Source organism: Labrus bergylta, chromosome 12 (assembly GCF_963930695.1).
Source record: "Labrus bergylta chromosome 12, fLabBer1.1, whole genome shotgun sequence".
Taxonomy (NCBI): domain Eukaryota; kingdom Metazoa; phylum Chordata; class Actinopteri; order Labriformes; family Labridae; genus Labrus; species Labrus bergylta.
The window spans coordinates 5,562,601-5,580,514 of NC_089206.1; the positions used below are offsets into that span (position 1 = coordinate 5,562,601).

Below are 17,914 nucleotides of genomic sequence, written 5' to 3' on the forward strand. Positions count from 1 at the left end.
AAATAATGTCTCTTTTGAAAGCTAACGATCTGCAGTTTCAGAATACGCTGAAGTACTTCCAAAATCAGTAAAACTTGTGTACTACTGTTGAAAAAAGGCAGGGCTTCAACACAAACTATTTATGGTTAGAAACGCGCTTACTGCTTTCAGGATGATAGTTATTGGTTGAAGCAGCATATCCACATGTTCAGAATTTCATTGGCTGCAAGAAACGTCAGTGATGGGCAATGTCCAGAGCAATTGGCCGGGTATAGATACATCAGAACAGGAGCAGGTATCGTCTATCAACTCAGGCTCTTGATGGTTATTAAAGGGTGGGAACAGTGAATGCAAGGTCGTTATTGGCCAAATGAGGTGTTAATTTAAAGGTGAGAGCTTGGCGCTATTTTGATTTATTTCAAGCGAAAAAATTACTACAGTGGGAAATCGGGAACAGAGGGCAAATTTGAAGCAACTATTCAGACCAAAATCAGATTTGTATCAGGCTGTTAGCATGTTTAATTCTGCTCTAAAATGGTCACATTAACATGGGGTGTGTATGTGAATTCTGGAGCTTTTGCAGCCTGCCTCAAGTGGACACTTGATGAACTGCATTTTGTGTGCATCTTTTGCATTGGCTTCACTTTTTCAACACCAGAGGTTGCCGCTTGATTTGAAGGCATTCAAGCACAGCAGCTACAAGGTTGGCTGGCACTCTGCGGTCCCATTTGCACCGTCTCATTTCATATTCTTGAATGTCGACTGTGTGGAGTAAGCACAGTGGCAGCTGTACAGCAGAGCATGCACACAGAGGGACGTCCGTCCCGAGTAGCAGATATAACCGTCATCATTTCTTATTCATCGGAGCACTGCTGGGGTCCCTCAGCTGCCCGAGCGCTGCACACTTTAATGCACATGGTGTCGTTTCTGATTAAAACACCAACATGAAAAAGATGTCAACAGGAATTTCATCAGCTAGAAGTTTTTAATACCAGCGCTCACCAGGCTCTACTTTCTGTGTTACGGTCAAACTATGGCAAATAATATCTGTGTGAAATCTTTCATCTCGAGGGATTCCCTTTTACAACTTCAGTCGAACACTGCTCACACATCCCCTCCCTCCTCATGTCGTTGTTACATGAACGTCACATAGAAACCCTTTGAGAGACCATCACATTCATGTCCAGTCACAGTCTTGGCTCTAATAGACTGAAGGGGGGAAGAAGGGGGCTGAAAACCCAGCTGAGCTATCAGGGTCGGGGGCCAGCTGGTCCCAGGCCAGACCGAGTTCTCTTACAGTCTCTAACGTGTGACATATTGAACCTGACAAACAGAGAATCTGTCAGTAGGACAGAAACCCTGACAGACTAATGGAGCGCTGAAGACGAGGACTGGGAAGCATTGGAAGGAGAAAAAGAAGCATGCAGTCTTAAAAGCTGGCAAAGCTCTGATATGAAAACAAAGAAGCAGCAGAACAAAAGGAAAGTTCTGCCAACATAACGCATTCCAGCAAAACATTTTAATCTGCAGCCTCGGAAAAAATGACCATCCTGCAGAGTCGACACTTTTCTAAGAGTGTAATACTCACGTGACTGCAGATTCCAACGTTTCCTAGGCTTTTATTTTGAAATTTTGTCCTGTCTTAAACTGAGATTACTTTTTAAAATTCAATCCTGCTTTTATTTTGAATTTTTTTAAAAAAGGAAACGGATCAAAGGAACGATAAAAAAGTAAAATGTCTGACGTCATTAGGTGGATATTACTTTTGACTCGTCAGCTGAGCTGTCAGAGATTTATTTTTAAGTGAAATGAGACGTTCAAAGACATATCATAGTTACACAGTGTGACTACAGGGAGACACTGAGGAGGCTTATCATTGGTTCATCAAAAGGGGAAAAAATAGCATGCGATTAAAAAAACATTAATGCATTAATTTCAGACCTCAATTAATCTTGAATAACTAGTCGATGTTGAGAGCTTTAATTAACATATACAAGAATTCACCTTTATGCTAATATTGGAGCCTGTAACTTACAGTTTGGAGTACTTTATCGTTTCAGTTTGTAACGTGCCGTTCCGTATTGTTGATTGCTATTTGCTTTTTTTTTCTTTCTGAAAACCACAGTGGAGGCAGCTAAGTGTGTGCAGCACTAAAGTCCTAAACATATTTCCTATAAATTCAATAAAGTGTTTCCTATTATCGTATGGTATGGCTATCGCTATCGCATTGCACCTGACATGAACAACATAGCTAGGTAATAATTATCTGCTGTTAACAACACTGTTTTTGATGCATACATGGTCAATGGGCCACAATAACACCTGTCAACAAACTTTAGAATTGATGGATAAGAGTCAAACAAATGCTGACCGTCAAAGAAGAATAGTTTCTAAACAGACATGATAAGAAATGCTGACTGTCCTTCTCTCTTTGGTCCCGCTGTCCTTCATGTCTTTAATGTGTTGCCACACTGAGGTGCTGCTGTGAGTTTATCCACCAAGGACTGTCTCCACCCCCCACAAACACAGGTCACACTATTGTATACATACTGCACGCTCGCCTGGCCATATGTTAACACACTGTGACACGTCAAGGTTACTACTGTCTAACAGCTAAAGCTAACCCACGGCTGGCTGAGCGACTCGACCATTAGCCCTCCGTTTGTGACGCTGACCTCTCTCACTCTCTCTCTGCCTATAGACTCTGTGTGTGTGTGTGTGTGTGTGTGTGTGTGTGTGTGTGTGTGTGTGTGTGTGTGTAGTGTGTGACCTGCAGGGAGCAGCTGATTTGCAACGACACGCCTTTGTTGAGGCTTCAGGAAGGAATGCGATCGACACACATGCTCTGCACATTACAGCATCATTAAGCACACAACGGGTTCAGGCTAATAGGCTTCAAAGGGCCTCAGAGGGACAGGAAGGAAGGGGGGGGGGGGGGTCAGGAACCTTAAAGGCGTAGGGGGGGCAAACGATACTATCAAAAGCATTAACTCTGTTAAACGGCAAATTAAGTGAAGGTACAGTAAGAGAGCTGGGAATGTTTTTCAAGGTTTTAAATGTCAGGAATTTTAGATCGGTCAAAACAGCATCAGATAAAAGTAAAGCTGGATACCTGGAAGGGCCGCTACGGTCAATAATACCGTTTTGACTGTTGGGAGTATGGTTTCCTATTGGACGTAGGCGTTTTTCATGCGTATGTTCCCCGGGCAACTTGTGTTTTAGACGTCTGAAGCATCTTTTCTGTTTTGCAGGACTCTGCAGTAGGTAACAAGAATACTTTGGTCCTAAAAGCCGAGAGATTATCAGCATGTCACTTGATATGATTTTTTTCTTCCTCTTCCTCTGTAGTCGGGTCGTGGTGGCAGCAATCTAAACCAATCAACCCCGACATCCCTCTCACCAGCAACATTTTCCAGCTCTACTATATTATGAAAAATGTAGGCTGTTTTGTGCACATGACATTTCCAAGGATGCAAAGTGGAAACAAAACGACGGCAAGTTTGTTTCTTTTTTTTTCCATTTCCCCCCCCTAAGTGACCGTCTAAGACGTGCTACAGCTCTGACTGACAGGTACAGGGCTGAGAGTTACACAGCGACTGACAGACAGGCGTAATGATGTGTGAAAGAAGAACACAGCTCAGCTTGACCTTCTGCTCGTTCTCAAGAGAATAAAAGACCCTTGTGAGGGCCTTTTAAATGCCGTGTTGTGATGATACCAAAGTGCTGCTCGGTCTCACTCTGCTGTCTGTGGAGCACGTGGGGACAGTCTCAAACACTCACCATGTGGTAGTTGATGATTTCCTGGAGGCTTTCACCGCACTTTTCCAGGCACTCCTGCAAAGAAAAAGAAAGAAAAAAGCACATCATAACCCCCATCTTTTCCTGGGTAATATAAAAAAAAAATCCCCAAACTGCCGCTGCTGTATTTGCATTAGAGAAATGCCTATAAAGGTTTTTTTTTAAACTAAAACCACATTTATTTGATTTCTTAACGCAGGAGAATAAAAAGTTCCATGATGGTTGAATGAAGTCAAAGCTGGTTCATGTCACCGAGGTGCTCCAGTGGATTTTTCCCCCCTGAACTTTGTATGGGAAAAGGAACTTTAATTGAACAGCTAATCCTATTCTTTTTTTTTTTTTTTTCTTACAATGGAAAGTACAAAAAATGAACAAGACTTTAATAAGAAACACACAATTAGTCATACAGCCAGAGCCAAGAAGGCTTTTAATAGTACTTAATGTCAGCAGCAGTGAAAACAGTCAGAGACGCCGGTGCTGCATGACGAGCCAGAAGTAAGTTTCCAGACGGGATCTGATCCTCATCTACCGACATGTTAGTCACCAGATTTACTCACAGGCAGGAAAGAACACATGTCCACCAGCCCACAGTCATACTTCAGTCACTAAATGACAGAAGAAATTCAAAATCCAACGCAAGACAAAGGCTTTAAAATGAGGCCTGATGAAAACATTTGGTCCTCACCGAGATCATCTCGTCCTTCTTGCACTGCTGAGACAGATCCCGAATGCCGTTGACGAAGAGCTTGTTGGCGCTGACGTACGCCTTCCCTGCTTCAATCATCCCGCTGCATAGCTTCACCAGCTGAAGAGGAGAGAGAGAGAGGGAGATGAATGATGGTTTCACTTTCACCACACACATTACATTAATGTCAGGGAAGCTGTTATTATTCAATGAAGCTCCGTTTTCTTCTTCACAGACTTTAATTAAAGGGTTTGGATTGTGCTGCGTGTCAGAATTTAGAGCGTCTAAATATGTGATAATGACTCGGATTAATCGCAATGTTTCACATGGCAACTTTCCGATTGCAAAAGTAGTAAAAGGTGCCTTTTAATGAAGTGTAGAAACAGGAGAATCCATGAAAACATCAATTAATGAGAATCAAACTGAAATAATGAAAATTGTAACGTCAAAAATGTTAGAAAACAAAGGAAAGGACAGGTCAAAAATATTCTTAATATTAATTCAAAAAGTGGTCACAGATTTTGTTTCTCTCATAGTCTTGGTTTGGGATTTGTGAGAGAAAAGCCAGAGCTCCTGATTTTCTCATGCGTGACTCTGTGAAAACTGTTTGTGATCCTCAAGTCAGGAAGAATTATAAAACAGTCCCAAAGCCCAACCATGATTCATCTCAAAAACAAGTCTGATAACTTTAAAATCAATCGTGAAGGACGGTGAATGGGGGCGGCTACGGCTCTTATTCCCCAGGACGGGGGTTTGATCCCCAGCTCCTGCAGCAACATGTCCTATGTGTCCTTTGGCAAAACACACCCTAAACTGACACTTTACATATCACACTCTGCCATCAGTGGGTGAATCTGTAGGTGTGACCTGCGATGTAAAAGCGCAATACAAGCTCAAGTCCATTAACCATTCACTATTTGAACATCAGTGTGTAGATTAACTTGGGCTCAAGTGCTCTTTTTTGCTGCTCTACTTAAAGTCAGTTTTAGAGCTCTAGATGGATGGATGGATGGAGGTCAATGGATTGTTTCGGGAGACCAGATAAATCAGCCTTAAAGTTTTTAATTTCACTTGAGATGAATGAATGAACACGTTTTATACGAGACAAAGCTGAGTGAAAACAGCTCAACGTGTGACTGAGAAACAATCTGCAAGAGCTTGAATGGAACATCGTCCCTAACTTCACATCACGAACTCAACCACACAACGCTCAAACTTCTGTTTCCAAAACAAAAACGCCACCTTCTGAATCACATAACCACATGAAGACTGAGATGTATGTCTCACAGCTGCATGTTTGTTGTCAACTTATCACCCGTGGTAACGGACAGAAGTAGCTGCATTCTCACGTGTGGCCCATATGTCAGCTCAACACACATTGGGAGAAGCCACAGAGGCTTAATGTCGTCCAGGACCAGGCTGATGATTCAGCGTGTCGCTACACTGTGAAGACATCCGCATGCGTTTATTCTCACTGTGATATCAGACACAAAGCCTGCATTGTTTATCTTCTACTTTTATGGCAGGGTTGACTTTCTCTTTACGATCGATGGGAGGCTTTTAGCGTCTTCCCTGCTCCAGGGAGGTTCCACTGCCTCTCAACTGCTGACCTGGAACTTTGTTTTTGATCCTTTTTTTTTTTTGAAGTTGTGAACATCTGAGTTTAAGCTCAGAAAACACAGAATAATGGAACATTGGTTTTTACTGATGTGATTGAATCTGAAAAGGTTCATTTTTGGATTTACCACTTTCACGATCTTATTTTAAACTGCAGCGTTATTAAGACTAGAATATCTCCTGTAAAGTCCAGAATAAAGAATAAAATTGATCCCAGAACTCCAGATGTTGATTCTGACGCTGTAAAGTTAAAGTCGATCACTGGTCTTCATTGGTGATTGATATGCGAGACCAAAGCCTTGAAAGTATTGGAAGAAAGAAGCCTGATAATTGAATCTGAAATATTCCAATAAACAGTGAAACATGTTCCTTTTTAACTGGAGCATGAACTCAGTTGGGGGTTTCCAACACTGGATGGTGGTAAAAGTCAAAACCAGTCCTCCTGACTAATCCTGACTCTCTCCGACTCACACACAGTCACTCGGTGTCAAGAGGCAGCAGATGGAGCGGTGACATGAGCATTACAGGCCAAGCATCTGGATGCCTCATTACGAGGAAAACTGGAGGCTTTGAAAGCAGCCGTGATCCAGTCATGATGTTTTTCTTTTTTGTTTTTTTTAGCGAGGCCAAAGCTTGCACCGCTGCCACGTCACGTTTTCAGCCAACCCGAGCTGAACTGTTGAACAGGCCCAGGAAACATCACTGATGGAGAGCCATCAAGACGAGGAGAGCAGCGTTAGCACTTTGAGTAGTTTATGATGCTGGAAGAGAGCAGCTGAGGGAAAGAGGCGAGCTGTATTTTAATGTCTGCTGAAAGAAGATAAACATACCAAGCATTACTCATTTGTTGAAGCAAATTCTGCTATGATACAGTATGCTAAAGTTAGCTTTCAAGCAGTGAAATAGAAGCTGAAATAAACTCCAATTCAAGAGCTGTTTGAGACCATTTCATACCTGGACAGAAGACGCCCAGAGTTGGCTGTGACCCTGTTATTGAGAGACATGCTTCTCACACACATAGGCCTGAATCACACATACACAAACTGGACCTGTGGACATGCATTAGTGGAGAGATGTCAGAGTGGGGATGCTGTGCAGGGAGCGCACCAGAGGGGTTGAGAGTTCGGTGCCTTGCACCTCGGCAGTACTCAGGAAGTGACCTGGCATCTCTCCAGCTACCAGACCAACTTCAATACTAAGGTCCACATCTGGACTTGAGCCGGCGACACCCTCCAGTTCCCAACCCAAGTCCCTACAGACTGAGCTACTGCCACCCATGGCCAATATCACTGATGAATCAAGATTACAAGGGACACACTCTATAAAGCCCTCCTCCCCACGTGCCCACTGTTCTCCAATTGGCCAGCTCTGTGTGCAGTCGCAATGAAATGTGAGTGAGTGAGCTTGGTGTTGTCCTGGAAAGAGCTGCCAAGGTGGACATGTCCCATAACTTTGATCCATTCTTTGCTCTAATACGTCGGCAGTCGGAAGTTCTCGTAATGTATCAAGTAGAGCAGCAGGAAAACCATGTCCAGGGATAACGCCACCAACTGTGTATCTTGTGTTTAAAAACCTTTGCTGAGATTTAGTATGGACACATCGTAACATTATATGTATGTATTTAAATATGGATCAGCGTCATAGATCTCCTTTGAGTTCAATTTAGTTTATTTAGAAATCTTCTTTTCAAAACAGAAGTTACAAACTCATTTACAAGAGAGAGAAAAAATAAACCCAGATATAAAGCTTCAGATCAAAAGAAAGCCAAATAAAGTCAAATAATTAGTTTTTTTTCAAAGACAGTCTTCAAACCTATTTGCAGTGGTTTGGTTTTTCTTTGACAGTCTGATTACAAGCGGAGATCAGTTCAGTGTAACATCTGCCGCCTGCCCTACAACTGAAGTGGTTTTTTGCTCCGCTTACTTCTGTACAACATATGGCATCCAAGCAAGAGGCAGAGACTCGGAGAGAGGATACAAACATCAGCTTTGACGTCCAGGATTAAGATGTATCAAGAAGAGCAACATGGAAGTTTAAACCACTTAGAGAGCGGTGTACAAATAAATCCATGTCACTCAAAAAATCTGAAAAAGGGAACAATAAATTGACATTTTTGCAGTGATGGTATCATATGTCTTACCTTATCTAGTTTTGCTTCAATCTCCACAACGTCATTCTCCACCTCGTCGATATTTGCCCTGAAACACAAAAAGGAAAGTGAAGTTGTTAATGCATATGCTGCGACTTGTAACTGTACGACTGAAATGAATTCCATAAAGCTCATATATCTCGTTGGAAAACAGCCGTTTCACAATCTGTTGGGAGATTTCCCACGCTCTCAGACAGCACCGGGACACTCCATAAATCTTTGTGTGACAGATTGGATTTCTGCAGAGCCAAAAACCCCGGACATGTTTCAGCAGCAACACGGCGGCGAGACGTTTGGGGGTTTGCTTTTAAGTGAGCGAGACGCCGTCCAGGGAGCAGTTCAGCTCTGTCAAAACAAAGTGACAGACAGTCTCTGCACAGTGAGGAGAACATGGCCGTCTGACGCAACCCCAAACCCCAAAACTCCCCCCGACCAAATGTCAACACCAGCACCACTAATGCCACACCCGAACGCACCACTGAGTGAGGTATGATTTACACCCACAGGCTAACAGCTGCAGGATGGAGCCCCTGAAGACACCACTCCCAAGACTGTTCCATTTAGAGTGAAACCCTATTTGCACATCACGGGCCATCAGATTACAACAACCACCAAGAAGAAATGAAATGCTGTCACGCAAACCAAATGCAGACATGATCGAGGACAGGTCGGACCACCTTTTTTTTTTTGAGTGGAAACCCTAATGCATTCTCCCTGACAACCGTCGAGCCATAACCACCCCTAAGCTGCTCATGCTGAACAACATGAATTTCTGATATCTTCATGTGTTCAGACCACTTTTTCAAACAACTTGTAAACAGGGACTATGTGAATTTATAACAGGTGGATATGTTCTAATCTATAGCCTATGCCATGATCTGTTTCCCGCTGCACAGTGGGATCCCTACTTTAATTGGAGTATAAATCTGGTCTATAAACAGGCGCTTCATTTAATCACAGCTCTGCAGCCCTCAAGCTGGATTCCCATTTTTAGCCACAGTAGCATCGTGGCTCTCGGGATGGAAATGTCGGTCAATCTGTCACTTCATAGCTCTTCGTCTACACTGAAATATTGCAACAAATGTTTGATCAGTACCATGAAATTTCTTACTGGACTTAATGATCCCCAGAGGATGAACCTTAGTGCTTTAATAGTCATTTTAAGTCATTTTCTCATTGTCATGATGGAGAACAGGTTGTTCTTCTGGCAGCTCTGGTCATTTCTAGCCTTTCTTTTCATATCAAGGAGAGAGTGCTAAAAACAAACACAGCAGCTCCGTGATGAGAGTATCTGTGGCATATTTCGGCCACGGCTGGCTGGGTATAAAACTTGTATCTCCGTCTCATCTTCTCCTCTCTCTCTGGGGTGGATTAGCTTGCTTGGCCCTGAGTGCCCGGGGACGAAAGATGGCACCTCCTCCTCTCCTCCCCCACAGCTTTTTTTTCCTCTCACCATCTCCTCTTGCTCATGATTTGAGGAAGTATGGCAAAGAAAGGGTAAAGTCTCCTGGGAGGAAATATCTGTCAGGAAGCTACAAGTCCGATGCAAAATTAAAAACAAAGCTTAAATAATCAATAGCATATTATTTCACATGCGGACGCGTGTTATCGTAACCTCAGCTGATCTCCTGCCGAACGGCCTTCAGCCAACCACACCCCGGGATAATCTCTCTGTGAGCAAAGCTGTTTTCACTGCTGATGTCATTCCTGAAACTGCCATGCAGAGCTTAGCCGGCTCTCGCTTTTCAGGAGGCTTGATCTCCTCACGCCTCGCAGACACAGCCGACTGATCATGAAACATTACATTTTATTTCAAATGTTTTACGGATTCCAAACATGGTTCATAAATGACCTCTTTAGAAGCCTTCAGATGCACAGAAAGATGTCAGCACAACACCAAGCAGCTTTTGTCACATAATGAAGGTTTCTATGTGACAACATCAATTATGCATTTTGACAAAATCAATTGTATTGATTTCAAAGAAAAATCCCTTTTAAATTAGCTATTGGTGTCATTTGTCCAATGCGCTATAGTAGTTTCCAAAGCATATGTCCATACTGTTTAGAGTTAATGCGTCATATCTTCCAGCTGTCACTTAAACTAAAGTTGGCTTGAGACTTCAGTTATGCTGTGAATACCTACTACATCACAGAATAAATTAAGTTGTCTTGATTTTTTTGTAAGTTGTTAAACTCAACAACAAACACAAAGAAATATCTAAATCTCAGCGGTGGTCGCTAAAAAAGGAGAACAGTTGGGATGCAGCTGGGTTGCAGCCACATTTCTCTGCATGCATCTTTTTTCTTCACATTACATTTCTTCTATCGTTGTTAGGCCCTTTGGAGATAGGCCACGCTTGACATTACGAGGAAAAATCTAAGTTTAACTGCTCAGAGTTCATTGACAACCTGTTACAGGAGAAGGAATAGAAAAGCTATAAAAAAAAAAAAAAGTCGTAAGATTATAGAAAAAGAAATATTGAAATTTAAGTTGTGTTGGTCTAAAAAAAAGAACAGCAGGGTTTGGTCCTGAATTTCCTCCACAGGCTCCACTGTGTGAATCTGAAGCAGCGCTGCTCCTCAGAGTGACAGCTCGGCCAGCTGCTCCAGATGTGCACTAGCCCGGCCTCTTGGGACAGCTGCTCCCCTCTGAAGCCCCCTCCGGGCTGTAACCCCCGTCCCAACCCCCGTCTCACTGCACATGACTCCCATAATGGATGCACATGTTGCCCAGGGCCTGTCGCCACGGCAACCACCTCCTAAGTGGGCCGCAGAGGTCCCCCACCCCCCCTGACGTTACTCAGGAGTTGACCCTTATTCAGGCCACGGGGGGACCCGAGAGGCTGAGTGGATAATAATAAAAATGACTCACAACAAGGCTGCTGTGACAAGAGATGACCACTGAGATCATTCAAAGCTCATCACGAGATCATTAAACTGCAGTTAGAGTGAGTTCAGCTGTCAGCTGGGAACAAAGACACTCACTTTTATCGTCTGACTTTTCCTAACAGTCGCTTTGTTGTGATGTTTTACCATGATGTATTTTGTTGATGTATGGGGTTTTTACTGCTGTATGGACCCTATTTATCAGTTTATTTACTATTTTGTCTTGTCTTTAACAGTAAAGCACCTTGTAACATGTTTTTGAAAAGTGCTATATAAATATGGTTGTATTATTTTATTGATCAAATATATATGAAGTCAATTCAATTCCAAATCATTCAATTTTCCAATTAGAAGAACTTTAGAGACATTTAAACAGACGATATTGTCAAAGCACTGAAAGTTAAAAACATGAAAAGTAACAGAACAATTAAAACAATGTCTATACAGCTAGGAGTCTGTGTGTGTGTGTGTGTGTGTGTGTGTGTGTGTGTGTGTGTGTGTGTGTGTGTGTGTTAATGTTTGGTGTGTGTGTGTGTGTGTGTGTGTGTTCATGTTTGGTGTGTGTGTATGTGTGTGTGTGTGTGTGTGTGTGTGTGTGTGTGTGTGTGTGTGAGTGTGTGTGTTCATGTTTGGTGTGTGTGTGTGTGTGTGTGTGTGTGTGTGTGTGTGTGTGTGTGTGTGTGTGTGTGTGTGTGTGTGTGTGTGTGTTTCTCAAAGTTCCTCTGGCTATCCTCAGGTCATTACAATTTAGCTGTTTTTCTTGTTTTTCTATGGTTTGTTACGTTGATTAAACTCAGGTTCTGTCAATCAAACATTCCCTTCTTGAATCCTGGTATTTAGGGCACACTGTGAGGAAATGTAAAGCTTGTGTGTTACAGTGAGAGCAGAATCTATGATTGGTTTAAACTGCTTAGTAACAACACAATACGTTTATAGCGTCTGGGCAAACTGAAGTTGCACACCCCTGTTTGTTTGCAGGATTAGTCTGGGATCATTTATCTGACTTAGAACAGAGCAGTTAAGCAGTGGTGTAAAAAAAAAAAAAAACACAATAAACACAGATTGTGCTGAGTTAGCTGCAGCTCTGGTGGTTTCTGGCTGGTGACATGCTGACGAGGCGTCCTGAACAACGGCTGAGAAGATGCTTGGTAGTCCAAAGTCACAAAACACCTCTGATTTTCTTTACGTCATATGAAGCCACACAGATTAACGTGTTTATATGAAGGTAGGTAGGCACCCCAAAGTGTGTTAAAGTGTAGAATAATGATCCTGAAAATGGCTTGAAGAGGTTCTACAAGCATCACCTCAGCTAAAATGTTTCCCTCAGACCATTAAGCACCACTGGGAGAAAATTTCAGATCCTTTCTACTCAGATGCACAGAATGTAATTTTCTCTAACAGGGCTATTTAAAAAAAACAATAACAAAAAAAGTAGTTTGATTATGTTGAAGTAGTGCAAACACTGGGAGGTTGTCGACACTTAATTGTGAAAATGTCACATTCATACCTTTAAGTACGTGTGAACACACCATTTTGGGAAAGGGGAGATTAAAGAGTTCAAATGTTACTTCGGCAAAAGCCGATAACTGCACTGGATGGCCTATCAGTTATGTTGTGCGCCCCATGTGCAGAGGCTATAGTCATAGCTGCAGCAGCCATTGGTTCTAGCCAGACCTCGGCCCTTCCCTGCATGTCATCCTCTGCTCTCTCCTCTTTGTTTCCTCTTTCCCTTCAGCTGTCCTATCCAATAAAGGCAAAAGTGGCCCAAAAATATAACTTAAAAAAAGCACATATCATCAGCATAGAATCAAAAGTAACCAACGTCAGTTACCGGTATGTGTTATGTGTAGAGAGATTTCTGCTGTTGAAGTTGGCTTCAGCTCCAGCTTAAAAAAAGGTTAATACCATTTGATGTATAGTATTTTCTAAAGCTCATCAAATTAATGCTTTTTTCACAATTTTTTATCCATAAAGCATCAATCAGTAACATTTGGCCCAGCTGAGTAATAACTGGCTCTTCATTTGGTACCATTTTGGCTTTATTAAATCACCCGTATTTAGAAATGTTCTGACCTATGATTAATATGTGTGCATGTATTTTACTGAAATGATTCATTGTAATTATACTTAACTGTATAATCCCAGAATAACACTATTGTACATGACCTTTTGCATAAAGCATTAATGTTATAACATTGAGCACTGGGTATGCTAGTTGTTCTCAAATGGAAGCCAACATCCATTGTTTACGTTAATAGCCGTCACATAGAATGACCAATACATCACTAAACATTTACAAATTAAGGCGTAAATGGCTATAGGCTATTTTTCTATTTGCTAATAGAACAGCTGAGGGAGATGAAACTGGGCATGAATGCCCTTGAGAGTTATGTTTGGAAGGAGGAATTAAAGAAATTAGAAAAAGCAGGTGGGATACAGGGAAGAGAGCCAACACTTGGTCCAGGTAGTGACCCCTAAAGTACAGCTTTAGCCCCCAAACTGAACCGCCAGCTGGGGCCCACCAACTGAATCAACAGACAGCAGTCCACTGGGAAGGAGTGAATAAGCCAATGAGAGATGCACGGACGTCTCTGTGCCAGCATCCAAATGAGAACAGCTGCAGAGCAGACGACATGCTAGCTTCAAATGATCCTCAGGAATCAGCTCAATGTTTGATATCAGTCTCTTTAATATACTCTTCAGTGTCTTTCATCTCTGCTTTTAATCTTGATTCAAAGTCGGGTTCATCTGTGGGGAGTATCTCAGAGGCTACAGAGGGGACAGGGTGGAGGAGGGGAATCAAGGGGTTGGCGACGGGGCGGCCCTGTCTGTCTGAGGGCCCCCATTGTCAAACTGGCCACGTCCTGTTTGGTCCTGTTTGAAGAAATGGCAGCGTTTTGTGGCGATATTGATTGCTTTAGTGCACTAATTGAGGCTGGATGGAATGGCTGAATGACTGGGGGGTGGGGTCGTTGAGTATATTCCCTACAGCTACGTTGAACAGCAGCTCGGGTTATTCTTAGCTGTGTGGCTCCTAATGCCCCCGAACCAAACCCAACCCCTCCCCCTATAGACCACATCATGAGCTAATGCAGGGTCAAAGAGGCACCCCTGGCTATGCAATGTCAAGAACGTAAAAACAACCCTACCATACACACTATAGAAACACCAGTAACTCAAAGGTATCTCTTTACTCCTCACATATTGCTCATACTGTTTGGTTAACCCCTCCCCAAAAGAAAGAAGCTCAACAACTACAGGCAGCGCTTTCCTGCTTTATTTTCTTGACATTCAAAGAGTTTGAGCAGTAGAGTTTTTATCCAGCTATTTGCTAATTCAAAAACATAATCGCTAAAGTGTAAGGACTTTTTAAAACAGTGTTTCTTTCTGTAGATGTTAGCAAATCAAGCTCACAAGCTAACTGCATAAAAAAACTATTTCAAAGACCAAGGTACAAATTATTAACTTTCTACATGTGAGATTAAGTCCCGTAAACACCTAGCTTGTGAAAGTCCGTACAGTCTTCTTCATGGATAGTTAGCTGGTTAGCGTTTTAATTATTTAGCATGGCATTTAACGTAGTCTTATAGCATCACTATCCCACATTCCATATATGACCAGACACATCATTTTTAGGCTAGCATGAAGCCAAGCTTAGCTAAATAAGCTAGCCTGACAGAGCTGATCAAGTCTACAAGCTGTATTTGTGTCACGTATCTGCAGCTTACATTAAAAATATTAATATTCTGTTTTTTGTCCACAAAACATAACATGTATGGCAATCTTCAGAGAAGGACCCCCTCAACTGATAAAAAATCTCTTCCTTTAGCCCTCAATTAAAGTGTTTTTTCTTATTTCCAGATTAAGGGTTCGGGTAAAGAGGCTATGCTATGTATATAATGTACAAGCTGCAAATGAGGAAAATTGTGACATTAACTTTTGGGCTTCACAGACATAAAATTGCATCTTTATGACTTGTCATTGGATCAGCAAAATTTAAAGTTTCTAGAAAGAAATTCTTAGCGTTGCTTTTTCAAAATCAAAGACCTATTGTGAAAAAAATGACTAAATTTAAAAACGTGAATCCAACCTTGGTGGAGTCTGACGATGCATCGCAACACTAACTAAGAAGGGCGGGGCTGCATTTGGCCTTTTCACAATGAAACAGCCAATTCTGCCATCCTTAACCTTTTGGCCCTCGAAAGAATTCTTTGCACTCATCCAGTTGGCGTCACACTCCCATCACCATGCTAACAATCTTAGAATTACAATTCCCTATAATCTGTCGAAACACAATCCTAATGCATTTAAGGCGCGCAGGGAGTTCAGATGTCTCCAGTAATACCCTTCCTGACATATGTTCAAAGCCTTTACTATTGTTTCATAAGCCCGGGCTTTTTATTTCCACTTGAAAGCTTAGATGCGTTCCTCATACTTAAAGAGGCCTGCTTTCAGCCACTCTGTAAACACCGCTCACATTTCTGCACCAGACTGCATCGAGCGCACTCGGCTGTCACTGCATTAACCTCAAAGCCTCTTTAACAACACACATCTGCACTAATGGCTTCCCTGAAGTGACATGTCTGCTGCAGAAATAGTTACTCATTTATGCTTCGATTACAACAAGCTGCGGGCCCCAGCATCGGGCCCGGGCATCAGGCCATCGGTGGATGCGCAGCTTTTGTATCCATCCTGAGGTTAACATGTATGTCTGAGGACAGGTGCTCGCGTCGGTTATGTCAGTATCGTGGTCTGGCTACTCTTCTACAAGTGGACGTTAACCACAACCCACCCCCCCTCCTCTCTGGTCGTCAAATACTTGTGTGCAGCAAAACAGCTGAGTGAAAGATATTCACCAAGCCCTGTTTCTACAGCAACATCATCTACCCAACCCTGACAGACCACCCTCCCCTTCCCAGCCCACCCACTCATTCAGTGGACTCAATACAGAGACCACCAACACTCCCACCAAACTATTTCCTCACATTGGTCTCATGTGTGTCTGATCTCTGCGGGTCTGTGAAGGCATCGTCTGGTGTTTGAGTGCAGGTCCTCAGAAGCTAACAATCATGCTGAATCAGTAAATTTAATAAATCAATCGCAATGCACAAATGATTAGTGAAATGATAAGTTAATCAGTATCCTAATGATTCATTTACATGATGTGATGTCACTTTCTGCATGAAAGGATTGTTGATGGACGGCTTGCCAGAACAACAAGGATGAACAACCCCCCTCCCCACCGGATTGTTGATGGACGGCTTGCCTCCCCCCTCCCCCTTGCTCCCTATCCCTCTTCCTGCATCTTATCCTATCTCTCCCCCTATCCCTTTCCAAACCCGGCGCAGTCTAGGCCTGTGAAGGTTGTTTTGTCATGAGCCGGGGATCCGGCCGAAGATTTCTGCCTTTTAATAAGGCAGTTTTTTTCTTTCCACTGTAACTTTTGCTGCTTTGCTAAAGTGCTCATGATGGATAGGCCGGGTCTTTGTAACATAGCAATAAGTAAGGTCTTTTTACCTGCTCTTTTGTTATGTTAACAGACAAAGAGTAAGGTAGTGTACCTGCTTTTTGTAAAGTGTCTCGAGATGATTGATTGATTGATTGATTGATGAAGAAGTCTGGACAAAAGTAAAGATCCAATTTAGAGTGATAGAAAGAGTGCAGAGTTTGTTTCCAGTATTAAATGCGACAAAAAAACAATCTTCTTTCCTCCACTCCCTCTCTCAGTATAAAAAGAGCATGTGTCCGATATTGTATCATCTAAATCTGTCAGGATGAAATCAAAATGTCACTCTGTCCTGAGGCTCTCAGTGAAGCAGTGACATAAATCCACAGTGACTCGTCTAACTGCCACCTGACCGACGATGTCCTTGTGGATGAAGCCTGAAAAAAGAAAACTGGGTCTATTTTAGTAGAAGGGAACGTATTTGTCCCCTCCATCAGAACAACCCTCATAAATCACAGACGAGGCCAGAGGAGCTGAAGCAGCTATTTCTGCAAGAAAAGTTTTTAAAAACACCAAACAGATCATTTATATAACACCCAGACGTTCAGAATCTACAAAGAGGCATGTCCTGGATGAGGCATGTCCTGGATATAACAGCTGTATTATAATGAACTCTATTAAAATAAATTCTGCACTGTGTTTTGTTTTTGCATGAAATGAGAAGCTTCTGAAATGCAAATTGGATTAGACAGGGTGTCCAGAAATAGATAAACATGTGCCTGCTTCATATTTTCTGAAACAATTTTAGATACTGTTTCAGTCGACACTGGGATTTTCAGGTTCAAGCAGAAGACCGCCACTGTGTTGTGATCAAGCAGCAACCTGCAGAGAAATGAAAAATGAAGCCGATGTGGAAGTGCAAATTCCTGCAGTTCGTTGAGTATCCGCTTGACGCTGGCTGCAGAAACACCAGAAGTCACATACTCATCTCATTTTGCTGTTTTTACAGCAGAAATAAACATGTTTACAGTGTGGTACAAAAAACGTAATTGGTCTGATTACCTCATGTATACCGGAAAACACTGTACGTGGGGTGATTTTTTTTGATTACTCAGCGTTATTCACAGTAAGGCCTGTAGCTGATCTGATTGACAGGTGGGTGCAATGTAACATTTTGTCGAGAGGCTTAAGAAACCGCCTCAGCTCCAGCTCTCAGCCTATCATTAGACTGACAGAAAGTTAGTCAGTTAGTTTGAAGTCTATGCTTGTGATGTGATTTTAAGTGTTGTTTGTGTGTATGATCTTTGTTCAGAAATTGAACAGTAAAGCCAAGAAGTCAGACAGTTAGCTGGAC

At 42.4% G+C, this 17,914-nt stretch overlaps 1 protein-coding gene across 2 annotated transcripts in view; it reads right to left on the reverse strand.

The window, feature by feature from the left end:
• acap3a (ArfGAP with coiled-coil, ankyrin repeat and PH domains 3a) overlaps nucleotides 1-17,914 on the reverse strand; it is a 73,306-nt gene that overhangs the window by 36,526 nt on the left and 18,866 nt on the right. For both annotated transcript variants that reach the window (XM_020651348.3, XM_065961097.1), the window contains exons 2-4: nucleotides 8,220-8,277; nucleotides 4,463-4,582; nucleotides 3,760-3,813 (exon numbers count right to left, since the gene is read on the reverse strand). In XM_020651348.3, the coding sequence (XP_020507004.1) occupies nucleotides 3,760-3,813; nucleotides 4,463-4,582; nucleotides 8,220-8,277 (232 nt within the window). The remainder of the gene's footprint in view (nucleotides 1-3,759; nucleotides 3,814-4,462; nucleotides 4,583-8,219; nucleotides 8,278-17,914) is intronic.